The 18980-nt window shown below is 42.4% G+C and overlaps 1 protein-coding gene across 2 annotated transcripts; it reads left to right on the forward strand.

Moving 5' to 3' along the window:
- The first annotated feature begins 4743 nt into the window (after window positions 1-4743).
- Window positions 4744-17676, forward strand: LOC100914771 (interferon regulatory factor 4-like). Of its 2 annotated transcripts, none has more exons than XM_023507344.2 (8): window positions 4744-5285; window positions 8691-8880; window positions 9067-9140; window positions 9582-9684; window positions 9889-9993; window positions 12156-12545; window positions 14984-15102; window positions 16286-17676. In XM_023507344.2, the coding sequence occupies exons 1-8, from the start codon at window positions 5112-5114 to the stop codon at window positions 16412-16414; spliced, it is 1284 nt and encodes a 427-aa protein (XP_023363112.1). In that variant the 5' UTR covers window positions 4744-5111; the 3' UTR covers window positions 16415-17676. The 2 variants fall into 2 exon arrangements, with proteins under 2 accessions (XP_023363112.1, XP_003757081.1); XM_003757033.3 differs by having other exon boundaries at window positions 4746-5285; window positions 9889-9981.
- Window positions 17677-18980: the final 1304 nt, after the last annotated feature.

The raw sequence follows: 18980 nt of genomic DNA on the forward strand, positions 1-18980 counted from the left end.
ATGTTAAGCATAGTCAATATATATGCAAATTGAATATAGGCATACATATTTATACAATTATCTTGCTGCACAAGCAAAATCAGATCAAAAAGGAAAAAATGAGAAAGAAAATAAAGTGCAAGCAAACAACAACAAAAAGAGTAAAAATGCTATGTTGTGATCCATACTCAGTCCCCACAGTTCTCTTTCTGGGTATAGATGGCTTTCATCATCACTAGATCATTGGAACTGCCCAGCCCCTTCTTGATCTGAATCTATCCACTACACCATGCTCTTCTATAACTATCATGTTCCTCATTAAGCCTGTCCTTCTCCAGGCTAAATATTAACAACATGGTTTTTTTATTAAAGTTTTTTATTTTCAAAACATATGCACAGATAATTTTTCAATATTGACTCTTGCATAGCCTTTTGTTCCAAATTTTCTACTCCTCTCCCCTACCCCCTCCCCTAGATGACAAGCAATTCAATATATGTTGTACATATTAAAAATATATGTAAACATATTTATACAATTCTCTTGCTGAACAAGAAAAATCAGATCAAAAAGGGAAAGAAAATGAGTAAGAAAACAAAATGCAAGCAAACAACAAGAAAAAGAACGAGAATGCTATGTTGTGATCCACACTCAGTTCCCACAGTCCTCTCTCTAGGTGCAGATGGCTCTCTTCATGCCAAGATTATTGAAATGGACCTCAATCATCTCATTGTTGGAAAGACTCACATTGATCAGAATTGATCATCGTATAATATTGCTGTTGCTGTGTACAATGATCTTCTCATTCTGCTCATTTTGCTTAGCATCGGTTCATGTAAGTCTCTCCAAGCCTCTCTAAAATCATGCTGCTGATTGTTTCTTACAGAACAATAATATTCCATAACATTCATATACCACGATTTATTCAGCCATTCTCCAGCTGATGGGCAACCCACTCAGTTTCCAGTTTCTTGCCACTATGAAAGGGCTAACATTTTTGCACATGTGAGTTCTTTTCCCTCCTTTAAGATCTCCAGTAGAAACACTCCTAGATCAAAGGGTATGCACAGTTTGATAACTTTTTGAGCATAGTTCCACATTGCTCTCCAGAATGGCTGGATCCGTTCACAGTTCCACCAACAATGCAGCAATGTCCCAGTTTTCCCACATCCCCTCCAACATTCGTCATTATCTTTCCTGTTATATTAGCCAATCTGAGAAGCATGTAATGGTACCTCAGAATTGTCTTAATTTGCATTTCTCTGATGAATGGTGATTTAGAGCACCTTTTCATATGATTAGAAATGGTTTTAATTTCTTCATCTGAAAATTGTCTTCAACAACATCTTCAACAGATTCTCCTTTTGCCTGGCCTCCAGGTCTTTCACTCTCCTGCTTGTCTTCCTCTGCACACACTTATGCTGCCCAATGTCCTTCCTAAATTGTGTTACTCACAGGCAAAACTCTAGATGAACCCTGGTGATAGGGCAGATGACAGTGGGATGGGCCCTCAGCTCCCTTGTTGTGGACTCTGGTCTCTCAGCTTCTGCAGGGACTTCTTCCTTTTCTGGCTTCTACTCATGCAGGGAGTAAGACTTTATGGGGGGTGGGGTGGGGGTGGGATAAAGGTGAGGATAATAATTGTAATGATAGTAAAATGTATATACCACTTAAAAATTTATACAAAGTATTACAAAAGTCTTAGTTCAATTTTATACCATTAAAACTACACAAAGAATTTTGGGACACCCTGCATACATGGTTTCATTAAAGTCCTGTGAGGCAAGTACCATAGGTATCATTATCCCCATTTTACAGATGAGGAAAAGCCAGATTATATATATATAAATTAAGTCATTTGCCTCTAGTGTTGAATGCAAACTCAGGCCTCTCAATTCCAAATCTAGCATTTTATCTACTATGCCATACTGATTTTATTTGTCCTGATTATGTTTCATCTAAGTAGATTCAACTTCTCATTCCAGCCTGTTGAGATCCTTTTGGATCCTGACTTAATGTATTAACTATCCCTCCCAAGTCATCTATACCTTTAACCAAATACTGACTAGGTCATGGACACAAGCCAATCCCTTGGACACTCCACTAGAGATCTCGCTTCAATTCCCCAAACATTTTTTAATTGCCAGATATGCATAAGGAATATATATGAAAGCCATTCTCTACTTTCAAAGAGCTCGCATGGTAGGGTGAAGGAGTGGGATACAACATGGAAATAGAAAATGGAGTAAATGCATATTTGAGAATAGAGAGCTCTGGGGGAGCAATAAAAGCATCTGTAAGAGCTGGCAGCTTACCTGAATCTTGAAGGAAGACTAAGATTTTAAAGAAACAGGGATAGGAGGAAGGGAATCTAGACTAAGGGGCAAGTCAAAGAAATAGGAAATGGAATGTCAGGTTCGGGGTATAAAGTTGTCTGGTTTCCCTGAAAAGAATTAATGTGGAATAAATTTGGAAAGAAAAAGGGGAAGGAACCAGTGTGTACAAAGTGGTAAATTCCAGAATGAGGAAATTGTACTTTTAATCACAAAGGCTGCTGAAGATTGACAAGATGACATGGATATATTAATACCTGATTTAGGGGGTTAGTCATGCAAAAATATATTGACCCAAATTTTTCAAACACTATTTTCCCTCCCTTGTAGCACAGCTATTTGGGAACTTTTCCTTTCTATTCGATTTTGTTACTTTCTGAAGGCAGGGGCTGGAATTGTTTTTTATATTTCACTCTTAGCAACTGCCTAGCACAACTACCTGCCCATGGTGTTTTAACTTGATTAATTTATTGGAAAAAAAATTCTGATAAATTAATGCAAGTTTAGTTCAGGAGAAGGAAAATAGATAGCATTATGGATGTTATTAGAGGATGTCATGAATGTTAAAGCTAGAGACAAATTTTAAAAGTCACTTAGTCAACACTTTCATTTTGAGGATGGAAAACTGAAGCACAGAAAAAAGAACTTAATTGCATGGAATTAAGATTGTATTCGAATCTATTATTTCTTTCTACTGCAACAGGTAAGATGAGTACAAAGTGAGTGGAGGAAGACATCCCTGTAGACTAAAATAGGGATAGGAGTTAGGAGACCTGGATTCTAGCTCTTGGCTCTGCCATCAATTCCTTGTGTGACCTTGAGTGTGACCATTTCCTTCTCTGGGTTTCAGTTTCCCCTTGTGGGAAATAAAGGGGTTGGACTGTATGTTCTTTCAGCTTCTGTCTTGAAGGAGGGAAAGAATTGGAGATGTGATTTACCCAGAGGAGTTATCCACATTTGAACTTCCTAATTTCCTTAGCATTTGGATTCAGGTGGGGATAGGGATCATGGGGTGAGACTCATTGGGGACCAGATAAAGTTACATGCAGTCTCCCTTCAGTCTTCTGGGATCCTAAGAACAAGGTACCCTCAGAAATATGAGAGGAAAGAAAAAGAAAGCAGGAGGAAGGGAAGAGGAAAGTAGGAGGGAAGGTAGAAAGAGGGAAGAGAGAACAAGAAGGGTGACAGAACCACAAACATTTAAGCTCCCATTGTGTGCTGAGCAATGGTAAAGACAAAGTTTAGATAACATATCTTCCCTTCCCTCAACAAGTTCATTGTTCATGAAGGGAGTAACATACAAAACCTCATAAACCATATTAACATGATAAGTTACACGAATCCAACCATTTTGGAGAGTAGTTTGGAACTATGCTCAAAAAGTTATCAAACTGTGCATACCCTTTGATCCAGCAGTGTTACTACTGGGATTATATCCCAAAGAGATTTAAAAGAAGGAAAGGGACCTTTGTCAAGTTTGTGGGGCCCTTTTGTAGTGGTTAGAAATGAAACTGAATGGATGTCCATCAGTTGAAATGGCTGAATAAATTGTGGTATATGAAAATTATGGAATATTACTGTTCTGTAAGAAATGACCAACAGGATGATTTCAGAAAGGCCTGGAGACTTAACGAACTGATGCTATGAAAGAGCAGGAAGGAGATCATTATACTTAACAATAATATAGAGGATGACTATCCGATGGATCAGGCCATCCCCAGAAAAACAAGATCAACCAAATCATTTCTAATGGAGCAGTAATGAACTGAACTAACTATACCAGAAAAAGAACTCTGGGAGATATAAAACCATTACATTGAATTCGTCCCTATATTTATGCACACCTGCATCTTTTGATTTCTTCAAAGCTAATTGTACAATAATTCAGAGTCTGATTCTTTTTACAGCAAAAATAATGTTTTATGTATACTTATTGTGTATCTGTTATATTTTAATATATTTAAATCTACTTATCCTGCCATCTAGGGAGGGGGTGGGGGGGGTAAGAGGTGAAAAATTGGAACAAGAGGTTTGGCAATTGTTAATGCTGTAAAGTTACCCATGTATATATCCTGTAAATTAAAGGCTATTAAATAAAAAAAAAAAAAAAAAAAAAACATGATAAGTTACAACAATGAATCAAAGCAACAAATATTTATTGTCTTTACAATGTGCCAGGCACTGTGCTAAGCCCTGAGACTACCAAAAAATTAGCTGCCTTTAAAGAGTTTGCATTGTGTATGAGGCAAAACGAGTATTATTTGAGGGACAAGGAGGAAGACTGTTATTGGGTATAAGGAACGAGATGGAAGAAAGAGGGATAGAAGAAGAAAAAGATGGTGGAAAAGAAATGGAATAGAGAGGAAGAGTGGGGAAAGGGGAAAAAGAAAAGGGAGGAGAAGATTAGGGGGTCCAGGGACTTGAGGAGAGGAAGATAGAAGGGGTGGAAGAGAGAGAAAGGAGGAGAAATCAGGAAGAGAGGGAGGGGAAAGGAGGAGAGTGGGAGAGAGAAGGTAATAGGAGGGACAAAGGATGGGAACCGAGTGCACATGTCGTGGCAGAAAGGGAAAGCGAAAGCTCCCTGACACTTTCGCTTTCTTTACTTCTAGAACCTCTGAGCCCCCCGAAACCCAGACCAGCCCTTCCTATCCGGTGCAATTTCATCGCCCTGCTCCTCGTTCCTCCTAGACTGCGCGGTCCCTGCGAATGTAGCGCTGGGCAGTGTGCGTTGAGCCGGGAGCTGTCCCAGGGAACCGCGTTTGGCTGGCTCCCAGGCTGCTGAATCCCGAAGGTGCAAGACCATGGCAGAGCCAGGCGGCCCCCTGCGTTTGAGGGACTGGCTGGTGGCTCAGATTGAAAGCGGTAGCTATCCCGGACTCCGCTGGGAAAACCGGGAAAAAACTATGTTCCGCATCCCCTGGAAGCACGCGGCCAAGCAGGACTACAGGGAGCAGCAGGACGCCGCGCTCTTTCGGGTAAAGCGGCCGCCACAAGGGAGTCTCGGGAGTCGTGGAGCTGGGACAGCTTGACCACCCACGTGGGGAGAAGTGGGGGGAGGTCTGGTGTAGGGCGGGGCGGGGGGCAGCCCTCGAGTTCCCTTCTAGTCAATCTAGCCCCCCTCCCTAGGCGGCAGACAAGGTGGGGCAGGGGCATGGAGAGCGAGAGATCCGAGTTCCAGTCCTTTTATAATACTGGGAACCTCAGTCCCGGGTTTCGGTTTCGCTGGGATTGGGCTGCATGATTTCTGGAATCCTCTCTGGCTTTCTTTGTCTATAAAGCATCGTAGGTTCATAATTTTTGAATTGGAAGAGACCTTAGAAGCCATCTAATAAATATAGTCTGGTCATGCATTTTACAGATGAGGAAATAGAGTCTCAGAGTTAAGTGACTTGACCAGGGATCCACACAGTTTTGAGTGTGAAAGGTGGGATTTTCCCACATCATTCAGACAGTAAATCCAGATCTGTTTCAGAGACTTGGTTTCTGCTCTCAGGAGGCCTCATTTAAGATGAAGAGGTACATTTACTCAGGAGACTTAAGGGTACAGACAATACAGCGTCCTATGTACAGACTCTGAGAGCATTAGAGTCTGTACATAGGACCTGTTTCCACATTGTATTGTATTTCCCCGCAGGACCTGAGAGCATTAGGTCCTGCAAGGTAGAGGAGAGATTAATATGGTTTGAACCAGCTGAGGTGGTACAGTAGCAGCAAAGTGATACAGTGGACTTGAGTTTAAATATGCCTCAAACACTGGCTGTATGACCACTGGCAAGTAATTCATCCTTTCCTTGAGATTTTTAAATTTATTTTAAACTTAAATATGTAGCTAAAAAAAGAGAACATTTCTATATACACAGCACAACACAGAAGACTGAATATAAAACCATGAATCTCCACTTCACGTTGTTTTCTTTAAAAAAAAAAAAAAAAAACTGTACTAAGTACTACACATTTGCCAAAACTACCCTGCTTTTCTGGGTTTCCTTTTAAGTTTTCTTTTGTTCTCTGGTGTGCATTTATCTTCGTCTCTCCCCACCCCTCCCTAGAGAAGGCTACCATTAGACACAAATAGTTATACATATGTGTGTATATATATATATATATATATATATATATACACATACATATATATACTACACATACTTCTATTTATCAGTTCTTTCTGGCGGTGGATAGTATCTTCCTCCATAGGTCCTTTTTAGTTTATTTAAGTATCTATAATATTCAAAATGACTTAATCATTCAAAGATGTTCTTAGAATAATAGATACTATATACAATGTTCTCTTGGTTCTGCTTATTTCACTTTTCATTACTTCATACAAGTCTGTCCATTTTTTTTAATCAATCAGCTCATCATTTCTTCGAACAGTAGTATTCCATCAAAATTATATACCACAATTTATTTAGCTTTTCCCCAATTGTTGGGCATTCATTCCTTTAATTTCCAGTTCTTTGCCACCACAAAGTTCTTTTCTTTTTTTTCCCTAATACTTGGTAAATAGACCAAATAGTGGTATTGCTGGATCAGAGGGTTTTACAAATCTTTGGTCATAACTCTAAATTGCTCTCCAAAATGGTTAGGTAAGTTCAGAATTTCACCAATAGTGAATTGATGTCCCAATTTTTCCATATCTCCTCCAACAGTTATTGCTTTATTGCTTTCCTCTTTTATCAGTTTAGCCAATCTGCTAAGTACAAAAGGATATCTCAAAGTTGTTTTAATTTGCATTTCTCTAATCAATAATCATTTAGAGCATTTTTCATATGATTATATAGAGTTTTTATTACTTTACTGAAAAACTGCCTGTTCATATCCTTTGACTACAGTTGGGGAGTGATTTGACAAAAATTTTTATTTGAGATATGAGACTTTCATATGAGAAATTGTCTATAAAATTTCCACTCCCCCCAATTTTCTGCTTTTCTTCTGATCTTGTCTACATTAGTTTTACTTGCACAAAAACTTTTGAAAATTTAACTTAATCAAAATTATCCATTTTACACTTTACAATGCCTTTATGATACTCTAAATTATTCATAAAATGTTCCACTGTGCATGAGTCTAGTACTTAATATTTCTACATTCTTCTAATTTTATAATGATACCTCTCTTTTTATCTAGCTCATGTATCCATTTTGATCTTTTCTTGGTAAATGCCATAAGATATTGGTCTATTCCCAATTTTTGCCAACTGCTTTCCAGTTTTCCCAACAAATTTATTTTTTTTTTATCAAATAATGCATTCTTATCCCCAAAATTTAAATCTTTACAATTGTCAAACACAAGGTTATAATAATCATTTGCTACAACATCCTAGACACTGCCAGAAGATTCCAGTGAAAGAAATTTTCAGAAGGATGCTGGATGCTGAGATTTAATGCACTCGCTCTCTCTCTCTCTCTCTCTCTCTCTCTCTCTCTCTCTCTCTCTCTCTCCCCCCCTTTCCTCCCCTCCTTCTCTTTCCCTTCCTCCTTCCTTTCTTCCTTCTTCCCTCCCCCATCTCTACTTCCTTTCTTCCTTTCCTTCTTATTTCTTCCTTCCTTCCTCCTTTCTTCTTTCCTTCCCTTCCTCCCTCCCTCTTGCCTTTTTTCTGATCTTCTTTTCTTCTCTCTTTCCTTCCTTTCCACCTTCCTTTCTTTCTCCTTCTTTCTATCACTCCTCCTTCTTTCTTTTCCCTCTTTCTTTTCTTCCCTCCTTTCTTGTCTCCTTCCTTCCTTCCTTCCTTCCCTCTCTACCCACTTTTTTCTTGCAGCTTTCCCTTCTTCCTTTCTTCCTTCCCTCCTTCCTTCTTTCCCTCCCTTCCTTCCCAATTTCCTTCTCTCACTCCCTTTCTTCCTTCCCTCCTTCTTTTCTTTTCCCCTTTATTCTCTCTCCTTCTTTCTTTTTCTTCTTTCTTCTTTCCCTTTCTTCCTTCCCTCCCTCCTTTCTTTCTTCCTTCTTGTCATTCCTTTCTCTCTTCCTTCCCTCCCTCTTCCCTTTTTTCCTTACCAGCTCCTAGATTTAAATCTATATCTAGCGTGTGTGACTGTCACTTTGTGTCACTTAGGTCACTGTATCACTTTGTCACATAAGTAACAATTTATTTAATCTCTGTGCTTCAATTCCTTATGTAATATGTAGCATTTTACAAAATGACTCATAAGACCTACCATTTAGCTGCCCCAGGAGTTAGTTTTTCAAAGGAAGATCCTTCCCATCATCAAATTCCTTACCCTGTGATCTCCCACAATGTCCTTCATTAGAATTTTCTGACCAGGATGCCTTCAATTTTCCTCCCCACATAGCGAGGGTCCTCAGAGTTAAATTCCAGAAGAATCGAGAGAATTCCACAGAGCTCAGAGATTTGAGACCTGAGCCTTATTCTTTTTCCCTAGGCCTGGGCCATTTACAAAGGTAAGTACCAGGAAGGCACAGACAAAGCTGATCCATCTGTCTGGAAGACCCGTCTGCGCTGTGCCCTCAACAAGAGCACATCCTTCCAAGAAGTGATTGATCGCAGCCAACTGTACATCTCTGAACCCTACAAGGTCTACCAGATCACCTCCAAGGAAACCTGCAACCTGGGTATTGATACATTTAAAGCATGGGTTTGGGGAGCAGGAGATCCAAGTTCTGGTCCTCAGGGCATCAAAGATCCTTAGCCTCACTGCTGAGGAGTTTTGGAGGACTTTGGGGACTACTAGAGGCAGAAGGGAATGGGGATTTCCCAGGGCCTTAAATCAGAACCTAATGTACTCGCTTTCCCTGCAGAGGATGAGGGGCAGAAGGGCCATCTGAAAACCCCCAAAGATCTATCAACTGAGCCTCTCCAGCAGCCAGACCAGGTCAGTGTACTGACACTTATTCTACCTCTATCCCTGATCCTCAAGTTTCTTTTACCTCCATCATCCCTCCATACTTGCCAGACCTATCCCTTCTAGCCCTGCATCCCTATCCTCCTCCTATCCTGGGATACTGAGAGTTGGGAAGCTGCCCTTCTTATAGCATATCCACATCTGATTTTATTCCCTCCCACTTTGGGTTGTGCTGTCCATGGTCTAGAACCCAAAGCACTTGAGCTGCATCTAACAAGAATCAGGTGCAAGTCTGTGATTATGTGATTGGTTGGTGTGCCCATCTGTTTAGCAATGATTTTTCATCATCTTCTTTCCCCACTGAGACTTTATTTCATCCTAGAAGGCCACAGTAAACCAGTGGCTAGGCTCTAGTCTCCCCCCCCCCCCCCAAGCCTTGAGCCCTCATAAGCCGTCTCTCCCACTACCTAGGCTGACTCAGACTCAGATGAGGAAACTGGCAAAGAAAGGATTTCCAAGGGCTGCCATCAAGTTTCCCCAGCCCCCTGTTTCACCAGCCCAAAGGCTGAGTCTGGTAAGGGAGGGGCCTCTGTGGGCTTGGGTCTTTCTATGCTCTTCTGCCCTCCTTACCTTTTAATTTTTTCCTCTCTTTCCACTCCCTGTTTTCTTGTTTCCCAGAGGTATCCTCACCTCTGAACTTTGAAGGGAAAGAGCTGATCAGAAAGATAGCTCTACACACTTGGGTACACCAATGTTTTTTCTATTTCCCCCTGCCCAGATTACCAAGTGACAGGCACGTTTTACAGTTGGGACCCTTCGCAGAGTCACCTTCCTCTAAGCTTGACTTCCTATGAGAATGTCAGCACTTCTGGTAAGGATTCTGGTAAGGATTATCAGCTTGTAAGGTTTCTCTGATCTTTTTTTCTCTCAGAAGTATTTTATTTTTCCAAATATGTGTAGTTTTCAACATTCCTATTTGTAAGATTTTGTGTTCCCAATTTTTTCTTTGCCTCCTTTACTTTCTCTCTCCCTAAGACAGCAAGCAATCTGATATAAGTTATAGCTGTACAATACTTTTCAACATATTCCATATTTGTCATATTGTACAAGAAAAAATCAGACCAAGAAGGAAAAAAAACAGAGAAAGAAAAAGCAAGCAAACAAAAAAGATGAAAATTTGGTGCTTCTATTCACATTCAGTCTCCATAGTTCTCTCTCTGGATGCAGATGGCATTTTCCATCTCAAACATGAGCTTTTATTTCATTTTGCATGCCTAAAATGTTTTTCTGAGGAGTCCGAGGAATAGTCTTCATCAGATTGCTGAAGGGGACCATGATATGAAAAAGATTAAGAATCCCTGGCCTAGACACAACTATCCAGCCATTCCCACATGTGCTCAGAGACACACAAAAAACTCATAAATACATGTACATGTTAGCTGGATACACCAAGGCCACAATTAACACTGGTGCTCATGTAAGCATCATACATTCAAAGCATCCATATGTGCATATACATGGACCCACATTCATATTCACTGTGTTGGCACCATGCCTAGATTAGCCTTCTCTTTTCCTATTGAGTTTGGTGTCTGGTTTACTTTCTCTCAACTCTAACTCCTAGCCTCACAATAGGGAACTTGAATGTGCATATTGCTATTCTCTAAAATACTCTAATTCCCACTTCTTCGATGTACTCAGTTCAAATAATCTATTCTTCCTCTTGATCTCAGATATACACAAAGATGATTTTATCCTTAATCTTGCCAGCATCCATATGTATAGTTTCTATGTTATTAGTAGCTAGCAACGATATAATAGTTTAGGATTTTCCAGACACTTTGCAAATATAATGTCATTCACTGATAAAAGTTTCTTCATATGGGGTTTCCTATACTTATGAAATCCTAAGTCCATTCACTATTCCTATTTCTGCCTTTTCCTATTCTTAAAACTGTGAATCCTATTCTTTGTCCCTGGAACTTCCAATCATTCCTCTCACCACTTTTCCCAGGTTGTACTCCTACACTTGTCTTCCCAATCTCAAACCACTGACAAACCAGTTTGATGCTGCTCGATCCCTGCTCCTGAATCCCTTGCTCCTTTTGTCCTACCATCTTGCCATTTGACTTCCCAAAGCAATTCTCCCAAAGCACAGATCTGACCAGAGATTACCTATTACCTCCACAATCAAAGACAAAATCTTTTGTTTGGCATTTAAAGCTCTTCATAATCTGGTCTTTTCCTACTTTTCCAATCATTTTATGCTTTATTTTCTTCTGAAAACTCTATGACCCAGCTCCAGTGATCTATTTATTTGTTGCTCTTCATTCCTCCATTTTCTGACTCTTCTTGGCAATTCTGTCTCAATACTCATCTCAAGTATGGCCTTTTTATATCACCCCAAACACAGGTTTCTTTCTATCTGTTTATTTTATTATTCTTTTCTGTTTATCTCTTTTATTCTATCTGTTTATTATTATTATATTTACATATTGTCTCACCATTAGAACACAAGCTCCTTGAGGACAGGAATTATTTTTTGCTTTTCTTATACGCCCAGTGCTTGGTATGTTGTCTGGTATACAGTATATTCTTAAGAAATGCTTATTGAAGAATAGCTAGATGTTGCAGTGGATAGAGCATTGACTCTTGAGTGAGAAGGGCCGGAGTTCAAATTCAGCCTCATACACTTAATACTTGCTAGCTGTGTGACTCCAACAAGTCACTTAATCCCAAAGGCCTTACCAAAAGAAAAAAAAAAGGAAAGGAAAGAAATGCTTATTGACTACTCTATGTCTTTCCACTTTTTACGTCTCTCCTCTACAACCCTGTCTGTCCCACTCACTGAATGGGCCTTGACCAGTCTGCCTGGGTTTGTCCCCTAGACATTTCCTAGGAATGAGTCCTGTGTATTACTTGAGGACTTGACCTAGCACCTATCAACTTTGTCTCCATCTCCTCCTCAGTACCCTGGAAAGGGCTGGGAGTTTAGCCAATGCTCAGGAAATGATTGTAGATGATTTGATGTATTACCCACTTCAGACTGCTGGCTCCACATCCGTCTGTACTACCGAGATATCCTGGTGAAGGAGGCCATTGCTCACACTGCTGAGGGCTGCCGCTTGACAACCCAGCCTGTGCCCATGGACAGCCCACATCTCTATGGCCCTGCCAGACTTGAGCAGATCCAGTTCCCATCACCTAAAGCTCTGCCAGGGACCAGCCCACTTGTCACCCAGATTCTGGAACGCCTTTTGCCTCACCTGGACAGGGGAGTCCTGCTCTGGGTAGCTCCTGAAGGAGTCTTTGCTAAGAGGCAGTGCCAGGGTCGAGTTTACTGGCGAGGCCCTCTGGCACCTCATTGTAACCAGCCCAACAAATTGGAAAGAGAGAAGACCTATAAGCTGTTGGATACTCAGCAGTTCCTGGATCGTAAGCACCTGGTGGGGAGAGGGGACTGGCAAGGTCCAGTTTGGGAGGTAAAGGAGGGTTACTGTTGTGGACAGGAGTACGAAAAGCTGAGGACACCCTCTTGGGCATAATATTCAGTATTCAGTAAGTAAGTGTCAGTATTCAGTCAAGAGACATGGGTTTGAGTACTAGTTCTGGCATTTACTACCTGTATGTCTCCTGGGTAAGTATTTCCCTGAATTTTAGTTTCTTCATCTGTAAAAAAAAAAAGGAAGTCACATTTCCACTTCCTACTGAATAGTGCCATTGTGAAGGAAGCATCTTATAAAACTCAAAGTGATATAAAAGTGTAAGTCTATTAATGTCATATCACCCACATAATCTCAGAGGAGAGGGAGAGAAAGAGAGAAATGCAGAGACAGTGAGAGAGGCAGGGGGAGAGAGTAAAAAGAGAGAGAGATGGAGAGGGAGGAGGAAGAAGGAAGAAAGAAAGATCAAATGGGAAGAGGAAGGAAAGATAGAGAAAGTAAGGGATAGAAAGAATAAGGAAAGGAGGGAGGGAAAGGAAGAAAGGGAAAAAGTAAGGGAGAAAAGGGAAAGAGCAAGAAAAGAAAGGAAAAGAAAGGATGCAATCATCAAGGGTTCTTAATCTATGTCCATGAACTTGTTTGTTTTTTAATATTTTAATAATTGTAGTTCAATATATAGTTCAATATAATAGTTCAAAGACTTCCTTTGTAATCCTATGCACATTATTTTATGCTTTTACAAACATTACTCTGAAAGGGGGCTCATAGGTTTTACCAGACTTCCATTCATGAAAATTTAAAACCAGAGAGAGAGAGAGATACAGATAGACAGACAGATAGATGGCACATTAAACTGTTATTATATGCCCTAAAGAATCTTACATTCAAATGCGGAGGAAGACAATACATAAAGGAGGTGAGTAGGTGGTGTGCTGAGGAGACTACAGGCAAAATAAGGTGAAAGCTCACTTGTCATAGGTAGAATACCCAGGGATAGGGCTCTAGTAGTAGAAGGAAAAGGACAATGAGAGATGACATGGATCCTTCTGGGAAGTTGTATGGAAACCTGGGCCCCAGGAAAAACCTTGGCCTTAGAGAGAGGAAATAACTGTGGAGCAGAATCTCATATTCAGTGGGAGAAATATGAAGATGATGGGTTGAGAGCCAATCATGAAGCTAGAAAGACCTAGGTTCAAGTCTTACCTCTGACACACATACACTGGCTATATAATCCTAGATGAAGTCATTTGACTTCTCAGCTCTTTAGGTAGCTCTCTAAGACATTAAGTTTCAAAGAAAGAGTCTACCTGTATTAGTAGAAAGAATTTTCTTATTTGAAAAGGAAGAAAGGAAGGAAGGAAGGAAGGAAGGAAGGAAAAAGGGATAGAAAGGGGAAAGGGAAAGAAGGGAAATGAGGGGAAGAGAAAGGAAAAGAGAGGAAAAAGGAAAAGAAAGGAAAAAGAAAAAGGAAGGGAAGAAAAAGAAAGGAAAGAAAAAAAAGAAGGAAAGGGAAAGGGATAAGGAAAGGAAAAGGAAAGGGAAAAAGGAAGGGAGGGAAAATATTACTTTGGTTGCCAACCTTATCTTAATGAGCTTAGATTAATCAGTAGAAAGCAAAAACAGTCTCTCTAGACCTGTATTTAAGCACTTTTTAGTTTGGCAGAACCTGCCAGTGCTTGTGTGCTCTTTGCAGGACCTTCAAGAACATGAGATTCTGTTCTCTTCCTGCCACAGCAGGGAATGGAAAGAGAAGGGAATAAGCATTTATTGTGTCCTATGTGTTAAGCACTACACTAAATGCTTCACAGATATCTCATTTGATCCTCACCACAACTCTGGGAGATAGGTGTTTTTATCCATTTTATAATATAGGAAACTAAGGCAGATAGAGGTAAGTGACTTGCCTAGAATGGAAAGAGGAATTTAACGGAATAAAAAGAAGAAAGTGCCTAAAGACTCAGCACTATTGAATGGTCGAGTTAGGATTCAAACCTGGGTCTATTGGGGTTGAAATGGAAACTCTTCTTTCACAGTCCTGGGTTATCTCAGTGGGTATAATATTGCCCTTTGGACCACCTCCCTCACTGGAAAGGTACTTTATAAACTGCTAAATTCTATAGAAATGTGAACTGTTATTACTAAATTCAAAAATGGAGAATGAGTATCTAAGGGCAGTAGTCAGGGCCAAGTACAGGGGCTGGACATCCTTATTGATAGCAGCAACTGTAGGATAAAATGGCTCACGACTACCTAAGCCACTTTCCCCAAAAAAGCAGGCAGGGAAAGTGTTAAGGACCTTTAGTGCATTCCGATTGGACCATTACTGGAAGATAGGCAACATTCCTTCTTACTTGGGTTTGGGATCCTGACACAGAACAAGAATTAGCATTAGAGACCACCACCATTCACCCGTTCCTTTGTGCCTTGCAGAGCTACGTCGACACCTATGTCTTGGGGAGCCTGCACCCCAGTACCAAATCCAACTGTGCTTTGGAGAGGAGTACCCAGGTCCAGCTGGCCAATCCCGAGGGAGACTCATCATGGCTCATGTAAGTTTGGGGAGGAGGGAACTTATTACATCCAGTGTTCTTCCCCCACCCTAGCCTGTGTTTGCCCAAGAGCTCTTCTTGCACTCTAAATATCTCAGTCCCCAAGATCCTCCACCTTCCCAGCCCAGTGCTACAGAGAGTGTGGCCCACATTCTGACCCAGCCGTACCAACCCTGATTGCAGTCTCCCTCCATCCCCAGAGCACTGCCCCGTCTTCGGAGTACCGCTCCATTATAGCACATCTTTGACCAAGCTGAGCCAATATCCCTGGGGCTAAGGGTATCTCTCAGACTCATGTCACCCTTGCTTTAAAACACGACATGATCATACTCTCCAATCTTGGACAAGTGACTTCTCTTACGGCCTTAGTTTCTCTCTATATAAGACCAGAAAATTGGACTAGATCATCTCTAACATTCCTTCCAGTTGTAACATTAGTGTTCTGTGTTCTCAGATGGTCCCCTCAAGCTCTCATTTTACTGACTTCTGCAAGCCCTCGTTGAAGTCTTTCTTTTCAGCTTCCCTCCCTTCCAGTCTTTGGGGAGGACTTGTGGGAGCTCCTGAGCCAGGAGCTTGGGAATAAAGAAAGTAGAAAGATTAGGGGATAACTGGGGGAAAGAGGGGGACAGGTCAATCCCCATCCTTGGATGGATTTACCCTTGAAGAACCTCAGGGTTCCCTCCCTCCTGAAATATGTAACTAATAGTTATATAGAGCTTTAAGCTTTGCAAAGTGCTATACATATGTTAGTCTCATTTGATCCTCACAATAATCCAATTATACAGAAGCTATTATCCTCACTTTACAGATGAGGAAATTGAGGCTGAGAGAGATTAAGTGAATTGCCAGGGCTAACCCAGTTAGTAAATGTATATGATAGAATTAGTCTAAGGTCTTCTGGACCAGCACTGGGTCACCAGAGCTGTTCCTCCCCCCTCCTCTTAGGCCTATGATTTCTCAGAGGACACCCCCTCTTCAAATTTCAAATTTCACCCCCCTTTCAGTTTCAGTTCTTAAGGCATTGAGGGAGGGGGCAGGGAAGTGGGGTAGTCTAAAAGAATGAGATAGGTGAAGCCAGTATTGGGGTACCTGAAGAGTAGCCAGGAGAGTAGGAAAGAAAAAGTACCCCCTATTTATGGTGTAAGTAGTCCCTTACCCCAGGACTCTTTGCCTTTCTTCCCAGGTAGAGCCTGTGTTTGCCAGAGAACTCTTCTTGCGCTCCAGGCGTCTCAGTCCCCAAGGCCCTCCAGGCTCCCAGCCCAGTGCTGCAGAGAACGTGGCCCGCATTCTGAACCAGCCAAGCCAACCCTGACCGTAGCCTCCCGCCGTGGCCATTTCCGGAGCATCACCTATCATAGCACATCTTTGATCAACCTGGGCCAGTATACTTGGGGCTAAGGGTCTTCACCTTGCCTTGGAACAGATTTTTATGTCCACCTGATGAGTGGGTGGGAACACAGTGTATCTGTAGAAACTAAACTTCCATGTGCTTTGGGAGTTATTCATAAGAGGAACCCCCTAGTATTCCTAGAGGAGCTCCCTAAGACATCTCAGGTAATGCTTTGTCAATCTGCTTTTTTTAAGGTAATGTCCCAGAGTGTGGAGAGCTTACGAGGAGCCATCCACATTCTTGCCTGCCCTTGAAACATGCCAGAGGGAACCAGGGTTTGTCTGTGATGATGTGACTTAACATAATTTGCAAAGCATTTTTTAATCTAGTGGGAAGAACCTTGAATTGGGAGTCTGGAGAGATCACGGTGCGATGCTCCCAACCACATTCTGTGCTTGTAGAAGTTACATAGCCCCCGAGAATCAGCAAAAGGGTGGTTGGTTGGTTGGTTGTTGTCCTTCATTCTCAGAGGACCACAATGACATCCCTATGTTAGAGTCCAGGTGAAGTATGTCTGGCGGTGGCTAAGCAAACACGGAGCTTGGGACGCTGGGCCACAGTAGAACACAAATAAGAACTTGGGGACGGCTTCTCCCACTCTGTGCATCTCACGTTCCTTCTGAGCTGATTCAGTCTGCTTTGCTTGTAGAGCACAGCACCCTCTCCGATGGGGGTGCGCATCCCGTGCCAGTGTCACCCTGCCGTACAATCATGACCACCCTGTAGTACCTGCCTACCTCACAGAGCCGTGGTGAAGATGAAATAATGTACAAAAAGCATTTTGCAAATTTTTAAATACCTTGTATGAATGACTCTCGGCTGTGATTGTTTCCTCATTTGAAATTCAGGGGTGAGTGGGTTCTAAGTGAACAAACTGAGGCTTGGACAAGGGAAGAGACTTCTCTCTGATCACAGTTGCAGGGCTAGGGTTTGAAATCAGGTCGACTTCTGATCCCCAGCCCAAGCCTCCTGTCCCTATATTCACTATTACCCTCCTTAGCATCCAGTCCAAAGGGCTTCATTGACTAGGTCAAAAATCTCTCCTCTCCTGTCACTTACTTGGGACGGGGTCTCAAATGGGAGAAAATGAGCCGGGGGTGTCAATAAGCCTCCTGGAGACAGAGGCTGAAGTGACCACCCTGCCCTGTCCCTCCCCCTATTCCCTTCCTGCTCACCCCCCCCCCCCTCGCCAAGGACCCTTGTGATCATGAAGGATCCTGCTCCTCCTTCTGTGGTGACCCAGAGGTAAGGTAAGGAGGGGCTTCCTGGAGGAAGGAAAGGGGCTTGCCCAAGTTCACACAAGGCAGTAACAGAACTGAGATGCAGGCCAGGTCCTCTGGTTTTCTTCTCTGTCCAATGATCCCTGTTTTCTGGGTCTCGGAGCAGGAAGTCTGACTCAGAACCACTGGTCAGCCTTAAAGGTGAACAGGCCCTTCCTCTCCCTGCACTCTCCAATGAGATCTATAAAGGGCTAGGGCAGGCTGAAAGGAGAAAATGTGACTCAGCCCAGCAAAACACTTTTCTTCAAAGCTCAGCAGAGGGAGCTAGGGTCAAGGAGCTAAGTACTTACTGAAGTCTCACCCCCACATCCTTCCTCTGCTAGGGCCAGGGGCTTCCCCAGGCCCATCCCTTCTCCTCCTCCCTCCCCATATCCCCGCTCTCCTCGCCAGGCTCACAGAGCCCTTCTTCCTCCGATTCCCACCTCTCCTACCTTCCCTCCCTGGCTCTTGGCCCTCATTCACCCTCCTCCTTCCACACCACCTTGTTCTCCCCTCTCAGCCACATGGCCCTCACTCCTCTCATCCTTTCCCCACCTCCCCATCTCCCCTTTCTGCCTCATGGCCCTCACTCCTCCTCCTTCTTCCTCATTCTTATTCTTTTTTCCTTCCCAACAACTCTCCCAGAGATCCCTTCCTCTCCTGTCCCCTGGGTTTATTCTCTATTCATCTTCACACGCTTGTCTTCTCACAAGGGAGAACAATCTGGTCCTTGTTTGAAAAGGGGAAAGGAGGAGAATACAAAAGGAAAAGTGGGATGATTGGAAAAGAAACATAAAAAGAAGGGAGATGGTGAGACAAGAGTAGAAAAAAGGAAGATGAAAAGGAAGCGCTTGAGAGAGAAAAGAAGAGAGAAGAGAAACAGGGAAATGACTAGAGGAAGAATAGATAATTATAGGAGGAAAAAAGAAGGGAAACGGGAGAGCACTGAGCAGAGCAAAGATTTAATGGCAAGAGAAGCGCTGAGACATATTTGGAGGTGGAGGAGAGGCTGGAGGAAGGAGAGAAAGAATCTCTAGTCCGACTCTCCATTCTTTTTTCAGTTCTGCCAGGCCAACCCAGCCTCTGCCTCATCCTCCTGCTCTCCTTCCCCGGGGACCCTCAGCCCTGCAGCCTGTGGGGGCTGGGCCAAAGCTTGGCCCCTCCCCAGGCCCCCACAAGCAGGACGGCCTCCACCCGGGACTGGCAGCTGAGGCGGAAAGGGGTGGGGG

The sequence above is a fragment of the Sarcophilus harrisii genome, chromosome 2, assembly GCF_902635505.1.
Source record: "Sarcophilus harrisii chromosome 2, mSarHar1.11, whole genome shotgun sequence".
Classification (NCBI taxonomy): Eukaryota; Metazoa; Chordata; class Mammalia; order Dasyuromorphia; family Dasyuridae; genus Sarcophilus; species Sarcophilus harrisii.

Excerpts from the sequence above, each read along its gene's own strand:
- LOC100914771 (XM_023507344.2), top strand. The coding sequence starts at position 5,112 with ATGGCAGAGCCAGGCGGCCCCCTGCGTTTGAGGGACTGGCTGGTGGCT. Across the intron at positions 8,881-9,066 it reads CAAGGAAACCTGCAACCTGG|AGGATGAGGGGCAGAAGGGC; the intron begins GTATTGATACAT and ends CTTTCCCTGCAG. Across the intron at positions 9,141-9,581 it reads CTCTCCAGCAGCCAGACCAG|GCTGACTCAGACTCAGATGA; the intron begins GTCAGTGTACTG and ends CCCACTACCTAG.